The 13908-nt window shown below is 42.5% G+C and overlaps 1 protein-coding gene across 4 annotated transcripts in view; it reads left to right on the top strand.

Annotated features, from left to right (window-relative positions):
- cacna2d2a (calcium channel, voltage-dependent, alpha 2/delta subunit 2a) overlaps nt 1–13908 on the top strand; it is a 207921-nt gene that overhangs the window by 183251 nt on the left and 10762 nt on the right. For 3 of the 4 annotated variants that reach the window (XM_050039173.1, XM_050039172.1, XM_050039170.1), the window contains 15 exons: nt 571–660; nt 2994–3062; nt 3685–3759; nt 3843–3917; nt 4042–4113; nt 4262–4333; nt 4508–4569; nt 7202–7278; nt 8413–8427; nt 10375–10435; nt 11621–11718; nt 12223–12313; nt 12411–12473; nt 12628–12731; nt 12853–12951. In XM_050039173.1, the coding sequence (XP_049895130.1) occupies nt 571–660; nt 2994–3062; nt 3685–3759; nt 3843–3917; nt 4042–4113; nt 4262–4333; nt 4508–4569; nt 7202–7278; nt 8413–8427; nt 10375–10435; nt 11621–11718; nt 12223–12313; nt 12411–12473; nt 12628–12731; nt 12853–12951 (1123 nt within the window). The remainder of the gene's footprint in view (nt 1–570; nt 661–2993; nt 3063–3684; nt 3760–3842; nt 3918–4041; nt 4114–4261; nt 4334–4507; nt 4570–7201; nt 7279–8412; nt 8428–10374; nt 10436–11620; nt 11719–12222; nt 12314–12410; nt 12474–12627; nt 12732–12852; nt 12952–13908) is intronic. The other variant, XM_050039171.1, reaches the window with a different exon arrangement.

The following is a 13908-nucleotide window of genomic DNA, read 5'->3' as shown; positions in this document are numbered from 1 at the left end:
TGCTGAACATGTCATGAGGTCACTCACTCAATAATTTTACCAATTACACATCATCTCCAAAATGACAAGAATCAATACATTGTTTACAAAAAAAGAGCATCTCAGCCGTTGTGCGAGGTGGCTCCTGAGAACAGAAGAATATAGTGAATATGATGTATTACTAGTGGACTTAACCCCTCACCTCTATTCACAATAGCTGTGGGACATTTTCACAGTGCCGGCGATGACAGTAGAGCCTGTGGGAGAATGGTCTGTTTGCACGTCGTGCCACTGACACCCCTAATGTGTTTTTAATAGCTCCTTCATAATGATGAGAAACGGCCTTGAGTGGCTCAGGACTGGAGGCTTTATGGCTCGGCAGGACTGGGATGCTGCTGCTGGTGGCCCACTGGTTTATGTGGTGACAGAGAGGAGGCCGGTCAGGGTCTCGTAGTTTTATGACAGATGAACGTTGGCTCTTCCAGCTCTTCGCTTTTAATGCCTCTACATGACAAGCACTATAAACGTTTGTTTGATTGTGTGTGTTTATTGTGCGTGGTCACACGAGCATGTGTGTTTTTGCTGCTGCAGGAGTACCTGGATGTCCTTGGTCGTCCCATGGTGCTGGCCGGGACTAGAGCAAAGCAGGTGCAGTGGACAAACGTCTACCAGGATGCTCTGGTAAGAGGGAACTTCTTTTCATTACCCTTGAAGTAACCTTTAGAGTAGAGATGCTCCCACACAATTTCTTCTTCCAGATACTGATTCTGATACCTGAACTTGCGTATCGGCTGATACCAAGTAACAGCTGTATTCTAACCCTGTGTGGATGTTCGATCATTGATATTGTTGTATGCAGGCCGGCCATCAGGGGGCTCACAGGGTACAGATGACCCCGGCCCAGGGCCTTGGGGGGGTCAATGAAATGTCTATGGTTGACCCTTAAATGGAATCAAGTACAACAATTTACTTACTGACTAATTTCACTGACAATACAAGTTATATGTTTTGACATGATAAATGTATTTTTATCATTGAAACACATTTTAACGTGCCATCTGATAAACACACCGGGTATTGTGAATACATGCAAATGCCATGGGTCAGATGCTCAATGCGCAGGACTCACAAGCGCGGCCAGTGTAAACATCTGAGGCAGACTGCAGCCTGACTGGCTAAGTCAGGGTGCCTCACCCAAAGTCAGAGGCTCTGACAGGAAAAGCCAGGGTACAGAGAGAGCAAGAAAATGAAAGGAGCAGAGAGGCAATGGGCAAATGTCTGGCAAGAAATGTGAAGAAGCACCAGACATGACAGGCGAAGCTCATGCTGAGAATTTAGGCAGAATATTTTTTAGCAAATAAAACCTGCTGTAGCAGGCTCACTTCTAAAGCTACATCATATTAAACTAGAGAAACTTAGGCATCTATTGGTACCAACCATGTTATGCTATCTTGTCAGAAAGGGGGACAAATAATGCTTCAAAGTTATGTTACATTTTGGCAGGGAAAAATGGTGTATTTAAATATTTCTGCATATTGTGGTCCAGCCGTGTAGTGGTTGTAGTGGATTTACTCTCCTATATTGTCCAGGTTTTATGGCTGATAGGTAGGTATACTCTAAACAGCCAGAAAAGAGGTTGGTATACCTTGTATACCTGCATACACCGTCCACTACACCTCTGCTGTGGTCCCTATACAGTCTTGAAATTACATAAAATGGGTATTCCTGGAAAACTGGGTGTTCACAGCCATATACTCTTTACACTATTTCAGTTCTGGAGATAATTTGATCAATATTTGATTAAAGTAGCCCTCAAGATTCAATGATGGAAGAAAGAAAACAATTGTTTGTTTGCTCATGATTTGATCTTATGATTTAATACCATGCAGTAATTTCCTCCCCCCCTGATGGGTAGGGATGAGGGGCCCATTTTGGACAATGTTGTCCTCCTGCCCGTATTACCTAGTGGCTGGCCTGGTTGTATGGCATGGCTCTGGTTAAACCCTTTGTAAACCATGAACAAATACACACAGAGAATGAATGCTTGTCATGTTGCCTTGTTACTGGTGGGTCTTTTCCAGTGTAAATTATTGCCGCTCTAAAACCATAGTCGCCTGTGACTGCACAGCTCAACTTGCTGTGTAGGCTACTGTTTCATCGCGGTGAAGAAGAATTGATTTTTGGAAAAACTGTTGTTTTATCATGGCGCGAAACTACTTTAAAGTTTATTAATAAATTACGTGGTATGGCATCGGTACATAGACTTACATACTTGCCGGTACCCAATCCAGCATCTTAGGCAGCATTGGAGGCATTTCAGATATTGTTATCAGTATCGGAACAACTCTACTTTAAATTATTGAGTCCATTAGCTACTTTTGATGTGTGAATCATCAGCACATGTTAAAGACATTCAACTAATGACCTCTTACAGTTGTCTACATATAAGCACAGTTTCTGTTCCACTGTCTTACAAGAATAATATAAGATTATGTCATCACTGTTTATTGTTCTTAAAGGTCAACTACGAAGGATTTTCTGACAAACAATATATAGACTCAAACAAAAGTAATCCCCCTCCATCATTGCGTATAATCCACTAGAAGTGTGTGGCAGTGTATTTATCTGCAGAGATTCTGCCCTCTGCCTGTATTTTCTTATTTTTCTCTTATTTTGCTATGTTCAGAACATTCCTGGAAAAGCGCACAGGTGAGGTTGAGAATTTATAAAAAGGTAGCAACTGGGTGCCAGACTGTAAGCAGCAGGCATCCAAGAGGAAGCTACAAAAATTGCAGAAACAGTGCTGAAAAAAAATTCAAATTCAGGGAACGAGAGTGAATCTGGGGTTGACTTTCATTTTCACCGACGATACTGTTACAAACAGTAACCGAGAATTCCTGCAAAGTATAATGTTAAACACAAAGTCCTACTTGCAGTCACAACCTCTTAGTTTATTCAGTTTGTATAATGAAACAAAGCAACATTTTAACTTGGATTTCTAAATGTGTCCTCAGGGTTTGGGTCTCGTCATCACCGGGACGATGCCGGTCTTCAACCTCACTGTTGACACCGTAAGCTCCCAGGTAAGAACAACACAGCAATACAAGACATGGAGCTTAAAATAGCTCACTTACACTGCACGCATTATGACTCATAGCCCAGCTCATCATTCATATTAATGAGCCTTTACCTTCATCATTATGTAAGAACAATGTTTTAATTGTCATTCATGTGGTTAAGGCTTCATAAGGTTATTCAAGCAGAAACAGGAGTTGGAGTAGCAGGTGGGCTCCAGGTTTTATTTTGCGCCTCTTTGCTGTCGTTGACCATCATCAGTCATTTGTAATGGCGACCACACAGCTGCTGCTCTTCTAGGCAACACCTCCCCCCTGAGGTGACAACAGACATCACAGCCACCCATCTGTAGACTCTATTATCATCCAGAGAGCACAGATGCATCCAGCTTTCAGTGTCCATGACCAGAGTATTCCCTCTGAGCTCATAACAGTGCTGCTGCAAACTGACTCAGTTTAAGGTAGACTGTAAAAAATATCTACTAATCAGATTGCACTCAAAGTGATAAGTCAATGATGGCATGGAGATGTTGTCAGTACTCTCATGGCGCAGCTACCGGCTCTCTGTGATTCTCTCTGATGCCGGTGCGGTTGTGGATAAAATGCTAATGTTTATGTATTACTTCTACAGAACCAGCTCATCCTCGGAGTCATGGGAGTAGATATCGCAGTCAGCGAAATCAAAAAGAAGACACCTACATACAGAGTGAGCATGTCACACAATCAATTTCACTCTCGTGTCACTTTCATATTGATGATTATTGAATCATATCCACTTTTCATGTGCAGCTTGGGGCCAACGGCTACACCTTTGCTATCGACCCAAATGGCTACGTGCTGCTGCATCCCAACCTGCGACCCAAAGTAGGTCCAACTAGAAACGCCGCATCTAATGAGTTAACATGCTTCTGATTCTGAAGGTAAATTTGGGCGTTTTTCCGGCTGACTTACCTCCTCTGTCTTCCCCTGCTTTCTCTCTCTTGTTCAGATCATTAACTTCAGGGAGCCCGTCACTCTGGACTTTCTGGATGCAGAGCTGGAGGACAACAACAAGGAGGAGGTAAAAACACCTTCTCTGAAAACATCATTACTATCAACTTGTGTGTCTAATATATGTTTAATTTAATCATTTTATTTGTCAGTTGTTTTTTCCTTTTGTGTACCAGTGCGCCTTCTCACGCTGCATCATCTCCCTCCCCTTCTTTTAGATCCGTCGACAGATGATTGATGGGAAATCGGGGCAAAGGAAAATCAAGACGCTCATTAAGTCAGTTGATGAGGCAAGTCATCAATATATGAGACTCAATCATGATCCAAAGTAGCACCTTCCTGAATGGTGTAGTAATGAACCTGAATGACTCAGTATGTTTAGGATCTGTTGTTTCTCTCCAATTATGGAGAGGTGTTCTGAGGGTGTGACGGCGTTACATATTTCTCTTTGTGCTTGTCAACAGAGGTACATTGACGAGGCCATGCGCACATACACATGGACGCCTGTGGACGGTACAGATTACAGGTAGGTTTGAAATCAAACACTCATCACCTGACCTCAGAACCAAAAAGATTGCGCAACTTGAACCTGTGAGTGAAGTCCAACTTTGATACTTTTGATTCACCCAGTTTGAGTCCCAAGTCTCAGATTTACGGTTGACAGCTGTTACTCATCAACCAGCCGTGTTTGTTAACTGGAGCTGCCACAATCACGCACTGTGAAGAGACTATCACTGTATAAAGGCAACTTGCTCATCTGCCGTCTGTATTTGCATAAAATAATTCATCTGAATCACCCAAATTAGAGAACACATTTTTTTCTCTCTCTCATAAAAACCTTCGACAGTACTCTAAGCACAAATTAATTGCGTAGTTTATTCATCTCAAAACTTGGTTGAACATTTGAGGTTGCATCGTAATGACATTTCCTCCAGGCAGCACTTTGCAAATTACAGTTTATGATATTCAATAGTCCTACAAATGCCTGGTGTGTGTTTTTACATCTGCTGGCAGCGTGCCTGGGCCTGGCCGAGTCTGTATGAGGTTTTCTCTGCACAACTCTATTAATATTCAACTCAAAGGGAAATTCCAGTGTATTTAACAATCCTCATGTGTTACTGTTGAGGCCTAGAGTCTAATGCTAAGCAGACATTCAAAGCTCTACTGTGTCATACATCCCACCCTTTAGAGTTTAGGGACTTTTTTGCACATAAAACTGGTGACGTTGGGTGTTTCTGTAAATCTTAATTATTCGGCTATAGCTGTAGCTCAGTCTGAACCTGATACAGTCACAGCCTGATTTTCTATCTGTTCCAATTAATCCTCTTACTGGGTAATGTTTTAGCTTTGTATGGCACCACAGATTAAGAGATGGGACATGTATTTCTATTTCTTTCTCTTTTTAATTTCTGGCTTTGGAAGAAGAGTTTATATTTGTAACATAAAGCAAATGTAGGTCAGACAACGATGCTGTAGGGATAACAGGTTACAAAGTGAAACTAATATTTCTCTTTTGTTTGAACCCTGGTGACGTTTCATTTGACTCAAACAGTGACAGCAATGTGTTGCAGATATTAGGCATGTATCAGGCTTCACAGGGGGTCCTGGCTCCAAATGCACAAAATTAGTGGGGTTTTAAATGAAATTGACTTTCTCTCCATAAGTAATAGCCCACTGGTTTATTACAGTGCTCAAAGGTACCTTGCATCATTTTTAGTGTGTAGTGCAGCTTGTTAACAAATTTATTTTTACATTCATTGTTTCTTCGGACATTGAACAAAGGCTCTTAATGGTTAACTACTTTCCTTTCGCACAAAACAGCAGTCTTCCTCACCTGCAGCCTTTTGTTGGCACATTCCTGCCATCTGACAGTCAGCGGAGGATCATGAAGCCATTGGCAAGAAAGTGCCAAACCCCCCTTGCGTTTGCATGTTTGCATCCTTGTGCAAGTGTGTGCACATACAAACACAACAAGAATAAAAAAAACATTGCTCAGCTGCACTACTGAAATATCCACAAGCTACCTTTAAGATTGATCCTTTGCTGTTTTATGACGTCAAACTAAATAAGCCATGAAACCTTTTCATGGGACCTCTAAATTAGCTGCGGAATACCCTTTTCCCACCAAATTTGGCAGGTGTATGAAGTTTTGTAACACAGGAAAACATGCTAAAAATAGGTGATACTTCGTTCCCATTGCCAGTAGACGAGTGCCCCTTTCTGTTTTTTGTTCTGGTGTGTCATGTTCAAGGTCACAAAATCACTGAAAAACAGGTTAGTAAACAGTAAAAAGCAGTGTGGAGGACAGTTAAGATCTTTTTTTTTATATCTGTTACTTATTCAGTCTCTCTTTCAAACTCGGTACAGACTAATTTGGAACAATGTTGGAGCACTGGTTGGACAGAAACTAACGATATTTGCAGCTGGGACAGCAAAGAATTGCAGAAGTTAATAACAGTTGTGTCAGTTCATTCATTTATTTTCCATAACCGCTTACCCTGTGAGGGGTCGTGGGTGTGCTGACATTGGCCGAGACACCCTGGTCAGGCTGCCAGACTATCACAGGGCTGACACATAGAGACAGACAACCATTCACACTCACATTCACACCTACGGTCAATTGTCAGTTGCATCTCCACAACCAGTTAACCTGCATGTCTTTGGACTGTGGGAGGAGGGCAGAGTACACAGAGAAAACCTATGTTGACATGGGGAGAACATGCAAAGTCCACACAGTAGGGCTCCCCCACCTCAGGGTTCGGTCATGTCAGCGTTACACCAATTTCTGTGACCCGTTAGAGAGCCCATGACCCATCCCTTAAACCCTGAACACTCAAATACTCACAACACTAAACAATTTTTAAAGGGAGTCTAGTGTTTGGTCACAGAATTTCAAGGGTCATAGATTTCATAATATCACTTGAAAAGGGGCAAAATTAGTGTGTCCCCCCAGGTGTCGTGTTTTTATCACTTATCGCTCAAGTGCCAAAAGTTGCAATACCTTGAACAGCCACTTGAGGCTGGCTGTGAAAGTAATTGAATCCCCATAATCCCCATTAAACCTGTTTAAGTGAGCGTCCCCGACTGTGTGTGTTTTTATGTAAATGTGTTTACATGTGCTTGTTAATGATTCTCTGCGTCTGCCTCGTCACCTGCAGTCTAGGGTTGGTACTGCCCACATATAGTGAGAACCACATCAAGGCCAACCTGAGTGACCAGATCCTTCAGGTGCAGTGTAAGTACCCGGGAATACCCAGCATCCTTCGCTCTCTGTCTCTCTCACTCCTTCTCTTTCTCTCTGTCCGCTCCTTCCTCGTCTCTCTCTCCCAAAATATGACCTTATGCTCTTATTCAGTCCTTTGTCCTGGGTCTCCAACATCATCATAGGGAGTGTACGAGCGGAGTGGCCTGCCCTGCTCCCGCCCTCTTCCCCCCTTCTCCCCCGCCCTCTCTACGCTCTCTGATAGGCAGGATCATACCTGAGTCCCCCGACTCCTCTACTGCCCCCTGTTCCCTCCTGTCTTCATGCTGTGCTGTAAAATGGTGATGTTTTTTCTTCACACTGGCTGAAGAAAAAAATAACTGAACTGACAGAAAGGTGAAAGCTGTGGTTTTACTGTGTTACTCAGGTGAAAATAATGGTGACTTCTGTGCTATTATTTTTTTTGCCAAATGCTCTCGCCTCTTCTCCACCAAAGTAATGATTCTGAAGCATCTGTGTTCAAAGTATTTGATGTTCTGACAAACTGTGAAAACACGCATGCTTTTCACTCCTTATGATGAGTTTTATGATTTGGGGAATTTTCCTTCTGTTATGTGTGTGATTTCTTTTTTCTTTATTATTATTTTTGTTAGATTGTGTGAAATGTTTCTCAGCTTTGGAATCATTCAGTATATAAACTCCCACACGGCCCGGGATCAGGGCTCGTCTAATGTGGGAGTTTGGGTATTTGTGGGTCTGAATGGGGACACGTGTTGTCTCTCTCATTCTTTCTTTGTCCAGACCCTGTTACTCCCTCTTTTCCTGTTTCATTTGATTTTTCTTTTCTTTTCTGTTCGACCATGGTTATCTCTCACAATTACTGGTTTCGTCTTTACTGTTTTCCTTTCCTGGATTTCCCAGTTTTCCTTTTTTTTCCTTTCTTCCGTTGGTTTTTCCGTTTCCTCGTTTGCTCTTTGCAAATAAGATGTTTGCTCTTCATTTGTTTTTCTCTTTTGTCTTGTTTGACTTAAATTGGTTTTTTTCTTTCAAGAAAACAATATTTTTATTCAAACAGTAATTGAATAAAATATTGTCTGTGATCCCCCCCTTCCCACCCGACCCCCTGTTTCTTTTCTTGCTCACTCCTTCTCTGATGGATCCACACAGTGCCATACACCAAGGGCAAGTATACTCCATATTGGTCCACGTTCCCTTCCTTTACTTCCTACTCCCTACCGCTGCCTCCTTCCCACACCTCTCGTCCTTAACCTCTTCCTGCTGCCCCCTCCCCTCCCCTCCTCACCTCCTCCTACCCTCACCAGTCCCAGCCTGCTTGCCTCTGTTCCTGCCCGTCTTGCCTTCAGGACTTCCTCCCTTTTTTCCCCTCTTTTTCCTCCTCCTCCTCCCCCTCCTTTTATCCCTCCTTCTCCTCTTCACCCTCTTGCTGCAGCTCAGATCCCACATATCTCACGATGGCTCCTCTGGCCCCCAACCTCACCCTCCTCCCCATGTATCCGCTGCCCCAGAAGCAAAAAAAAGAACAAAAAAGAAAAACACCTACTGCACCCAAGGAAGACAGATATACATGTTCTCTGTTAAAACTTGTCTTTTGTCCTCCCTCCTAATCCTTTTCCTTCTGTGGATAGCTCCAAATGGGTGGTGTCTGCCTCCTTCCTCTCTCTGTCTGTCTCTCCTTCTTACACTTCTTTCATTTTCTTTCACCATATTTCTCTCTCTTCCTCATCTTCTTTTTTACATTTCTCTTTCACCATCTTTTCTGTCTTTCTCTCTCTTTGTCTTTTTCTTACAGTGTCATTAGCTAATAAATGTCTTAACTAATTCTCACACTAGGGCTCAGGTTTTGGCAGATCTTTAATTAGATTTTTAAAAACTCCCTGTTATTAGCACAATAGCTACATCAGTTGAGTTTATAGAGCTCTACGTTCTGGAAAATATTTCTAGTTGTTTGCTGTAACATTTTCATAATCAAGTAGCTAAACACACTAATCTGAAATGTTAATTTTATAGCGCTACATCTTAGCTATAATAATGCATCAGCACATAGACCTCATGTAAGTACTGCTTTTTATCTATAGTAGCATAAATAGGGAGCTCTTTTATAACTACATATATAAAATAAAAGATATTCAATGTTTGTTAGCTGCCGTAGTATCTCATCCATAGCTGGAGACGTCGCAGCAGCCTGCAGACTGACCCTTCAGGGCTGAGCTGCCCGCCCAGGTCCTCCCATGTTGTCAGGTGTCAGGGTGCCGCTCGGCGCAGCGCCTGACTCCTGTGTCGTCCCTCTGTACTCCCTGTCTCCATCGGCTTGTCTCCCTCCCTCCTCACCCCTCAGACTGCCAAGGGCACGGCCCAGCCATTCCTCAGTAAACCCGACCCCGGATGTGCACGGCATTGTGGGCGGAAAACTACCTGGGCACTCTATTTTAGCTCTAAAATTTCCCTCCTCTGCTGTACACCGTTACAGGTCTTGACATAATGAGAAAATAACACGTTGGATTCGTCGCGCCTGTTGAGGCTTTAATGCTGGTGGATATTTTGTGCTCTGTTTTGTCTGTGATAGATGAAGTTGCCCTTCGACATGCCCTTCACAATGCAATGCATCTCCTCTGATTATGTGTCTCTCTGAGCCCTCTCCCCTGCCAGTCTGAGGGGTGACCACTTCCATCAGGACCTTCACTCACCTCCCCCCTGCAATAGTTGGCCATGTTGATGCCTGCCTGATCTAAAAAGCACTCATTATGGATAATCTGTGTGAGAACTTGCTTCCTGACTCATCACGTCTCGCAAGTCAGTTCTCAGACATCCAAAATATGTTAGATCGAAACCGGATGAATCAGAAAATGTTTGTTGACAAAGTGATGAAAAGAAAAAAAAAAAAGAAGAAGGTGTGAGTGCTTGTGAAACTAAAGCAGTTATCCATTGAGAGTCAGGTTCTATTTTGGGCACCATATTGGCTAACGCTAGTGTTCCCATGATACCTCACTGTTGCTATGGTAAACTCCCTTCTGCGTCCCTGCACCTCTGAAGAACAGCTGCTGTTTACCCACAACTCCCCACTGCCCTGCCCACTGCTCTTCCCGGATAATCTTCCCCTTTCTGTTGCAGATTTTGAATCACTGCTGCCAAACAGTTTTGAGTCTGAAGGACATGTATTCATTGCTCCCAGGTAGCCCTGCGTGTGAATGCTTGGTGTTGTTCATGGTCATCAGTGTTTGGTCTTGTCTTTCAGTACACTATATACTTCTCTTTTGTTGTTGTTGTTGTTGTGTTGGCTCCACCTTTAGCATTGTTTATCTATCATCTTCTTTCTTAAATAATTTCTTCTGTGATGTTGAGTTGCACTGTGTGGAAGTGGTTGGTTACATTTATTTATTTTTCAGTCCAAGTGGTGTGTTGATTTGCTGTCACAAATTTAAGGAAAATACAAGATTCATCATAATCTCCTAAGATGATTTTTTATTTATTTACCCATTCTCCTCCCTGAGTTGACCTTGTTACAATAAGATATTGAAGCAACATCAAATCTTTGCATGCTGCTACCGTTACATTGTATGTTTGTGTTACACATTCATATTTAGGAGTTATTGGTTTGGTTGTACAACATCACGTTAAAGATATACTATGCAGGATTGTTGGTTACTACTTATATAAAAGCTCGCCAGCAAAAGTGAGAGTAAAAGCCAACACCACATTCACTCTCGTTTGCTGTTTCACCTTGCAATACGCCTGCTGCTTACAGTCTGGCACGTGGCCGCTACCTTTTTCTAAAGCCCCGACCTGAGCGCCGTCGGAGTACACACCCATAAACATCCCAAACACAGAAAATAAGAAGACAATACAGGCAGAGTCTTTGCAGGAAAATACATGCCACACACTTCTAGTAGGTCATAAGTGATGATTGAGAGCGATTACTTCTGTCTGAGTCTATACATTGGTTTTTAGGAAAATCCTGCCTAGTATATCTTTAAGGATAAAACGGATATTGGACAACAAAAGCAGTGTATGTGAAAAAAAAATCCTCTTTGTATGTTCTGTTCTGTTATCAAACCCTCACGGCCTCCAGCTGCAGCCTGAATTCCGAAACACACTGATACAAATCACTCTTTCATTGTGACGCCTGTGCTCCACATTCACATTTTGTCCTGATCGACGGCCATCTTAGCATATTGGAATTTGAGCTTTAAGACATGCATGCTGCACATGATAGCATCACGTAACACGTATATGGCTTCACGCATCCCTGCTCTGTGTGACCTCTATAAAGGACAAGTAAGGCAGAGTTTAAATATTGCATAGAAGTGTTTGTTTTTAGCTTCTGTCTCCGAGTTAAAATGCTGCGTTTGTTCCTCAGGGAGTACTGCAATGATCTGGAGCTGTCCAACAACAACACTGAGTTCCTGCTCAACTTCATTGCTCTCATGGAGAAGGTGACACCAGACTCCAAACAATGTGAGGTTCTTTCTTTTCCCTCACACGCAATCGCAATGCATTTTATTGATTTTATATTCAAGATTGACTTTAATGGTTAAGGCTAGTGATGTTATATATTTTTGTTGTTGTTGTTTTTTTCAACAAATCCCGTAAAAAAAACATTGAAAAGACCAATAATTTTTTTCCCAATGGTAATTTTTGTATTTGTAGCCAAAGCTATTAGCAAAAAATTACGTTTTTAATTTTGCCACTGAGCTTGCACAGAGACAAGGTGAGATTTATGAATTTATTTTGGCTGGAAATTGGTGACACCGTCAAATTTTGGGGGAGAAAATCTTGTGTGTTCATTTTAACTATAATTATAATTATTTTACGTTTGATTAGATTTGACTCTGTTTTAGAAATCCTCTCATTTGGTGCAGTTTTTTTCTGTTCCAGAAAAGAGGAATTATCTAATGTGGATAAAACTGACATTCTGTTTGTTTCCACCCTCTCTGGTCATCTCTCTTTAATCATGTTTAGGTGACAATTTGCTCCTTCATAACCTGATTCTGGACACTGGCATCATCAGGCAGCTGGTGGAGAAAGTGTGGAAGAATAAAGACTTGAATACGTGAGTGTGATTTGCCAACACTGAGGGTCTTGTGGGATTTGACTCTGAGTGAAGTTTAGATTTGATACCAGTCTCTTTTCTCTACCCTGATGTTTAGATACGGCTTTCTGGCTGTGTTTGCTGCATCAGACGGAGGTGTAACAAGAGTGTTTCCAAACAAGTAAGTGCTCTACCCGTCAACTGTGTGTCTGTTAGGTTTGTCACTTTATTCTCTTTTAAGGCAGTAAGATGTGAAGACTTAAAATGTTTGAGTATAGCGGGAGGCTTGTACATCAGAGATTTACAGCCCCGGTGTCGGTGCTCTTAAATCTCAGGGCTGCAGAAACCTGGGAGGAAGACCCTGAGCCGTTTAATGCCAGCTATTACCGCCGCAGTCTCGACAACAAGGGCTACATCTTCCGAGCGCCTTATCGAACAGGTGAATGATGCTCTCTTGTTGTTGGGTTATATATCTCACACTGAGCCTCGTAATGTGTTTGTGGCTCTTTGTTTCTAACCCCCCTCCCGGCTTGTTTCTCTGTTTTGTTTCCCTCTTGAAGCCCGGGACGAGCTGCTGAACCCAGAGAACGACACCATAGGGATCCTGGTCAGCACAGCTGTGGAGATCACAGTAGGAGGGAAGACCATCAAACCTGCAGGTGGGTTCAGCCCTGAAAGAGGAAACAAAATCCTTATACTGATACAGTGCAGGATTTTCCACCCAAAAAACATGTATAAACTCATACAAAAGTAATTCCTCTCTGCCCTCGGCCTGTATTTTCTTATTTTCCTCTTATTTTCTGTGCTCAGGACATTAATGAGCTCGTGCCTCCACAGCACTTACATTCAATACTTTGCTAAACGAGTTCATACAATGCTGATTGAGCCTATCACAGCCAGGGAAATTTCGGTGTTGGGTGTCTGTGCGACATTCCTGTACAGATGCATCAGAGTGATGCATTTTACATCAACCAGCCAGAGCTGAAGGGGGCATTTTTTAATCCATGATCCAAAAAATTGTTAGGCACAGAAACCTTGCACACTGATTCAGGTGCGTTTTATTGTTCTATTCATTGTGAAAATTCGCAATACTGACAAAATGAAAAAACGCATTTCCTCCTTTGCCTCTCTCCACTGGAGTTAAATATCTGGCTGTCATCACTCCCTCCCTGTGTCTTGCATTTGGCACCGCAGCTGCATGAAGGTCCTGTTGTCTACAGCTGTCCTCCCTGTCCGTCTCCACATTATGTGTGTGGTGTGCTCCTTCTCGTCATCATCATTATCCACCTGAATATTATTATCTGACCTGTTGAACATGAGCTATCTGAGTTAAGAAATGATTCTGTGCACCCCATGTTTCTCTGTCTTGTTATGGCTGTGTCCCACCGTCACATTTTCTTCACTGATTCTACGTCAAACAGCTCTCTAAAGGCTTCTGACAGATGCAAATAATGCAGGACGCTGAACCTTTTCTGAATTTTAATGATGGGCAAAGGTCTCAGACTCAGTGTGCAAATGTGATTGACGCAACTTGAGGTCGTATTTATTTTCAGACTTGCGACAATTTCTGACGAAAAAACAGACTCAGTGTGCAAAGGCCTTTTTTCTGTTAGGCA

Source organism: Epinephelus moara, chromosome 24 (genome assembly GCF_006386435.1).
Source record: "Epinephelus moara isolate mb chromosome 24, YSFRI_EMoa_1.0, whole genome shotgun sequence".
Taxonomy (NCBI): domain Eukaryota; kingdom Metazoa; phylum Chordata; class Actinopteri; order Perciformes; family Serranidae; genus Epinephelus; species Epinephelus moara.
The sequence above is the reverse complement of the archived record's forward strand: the minus strand, read 5'-3'. Positions and strand labels throughout refer to the sequence as shown.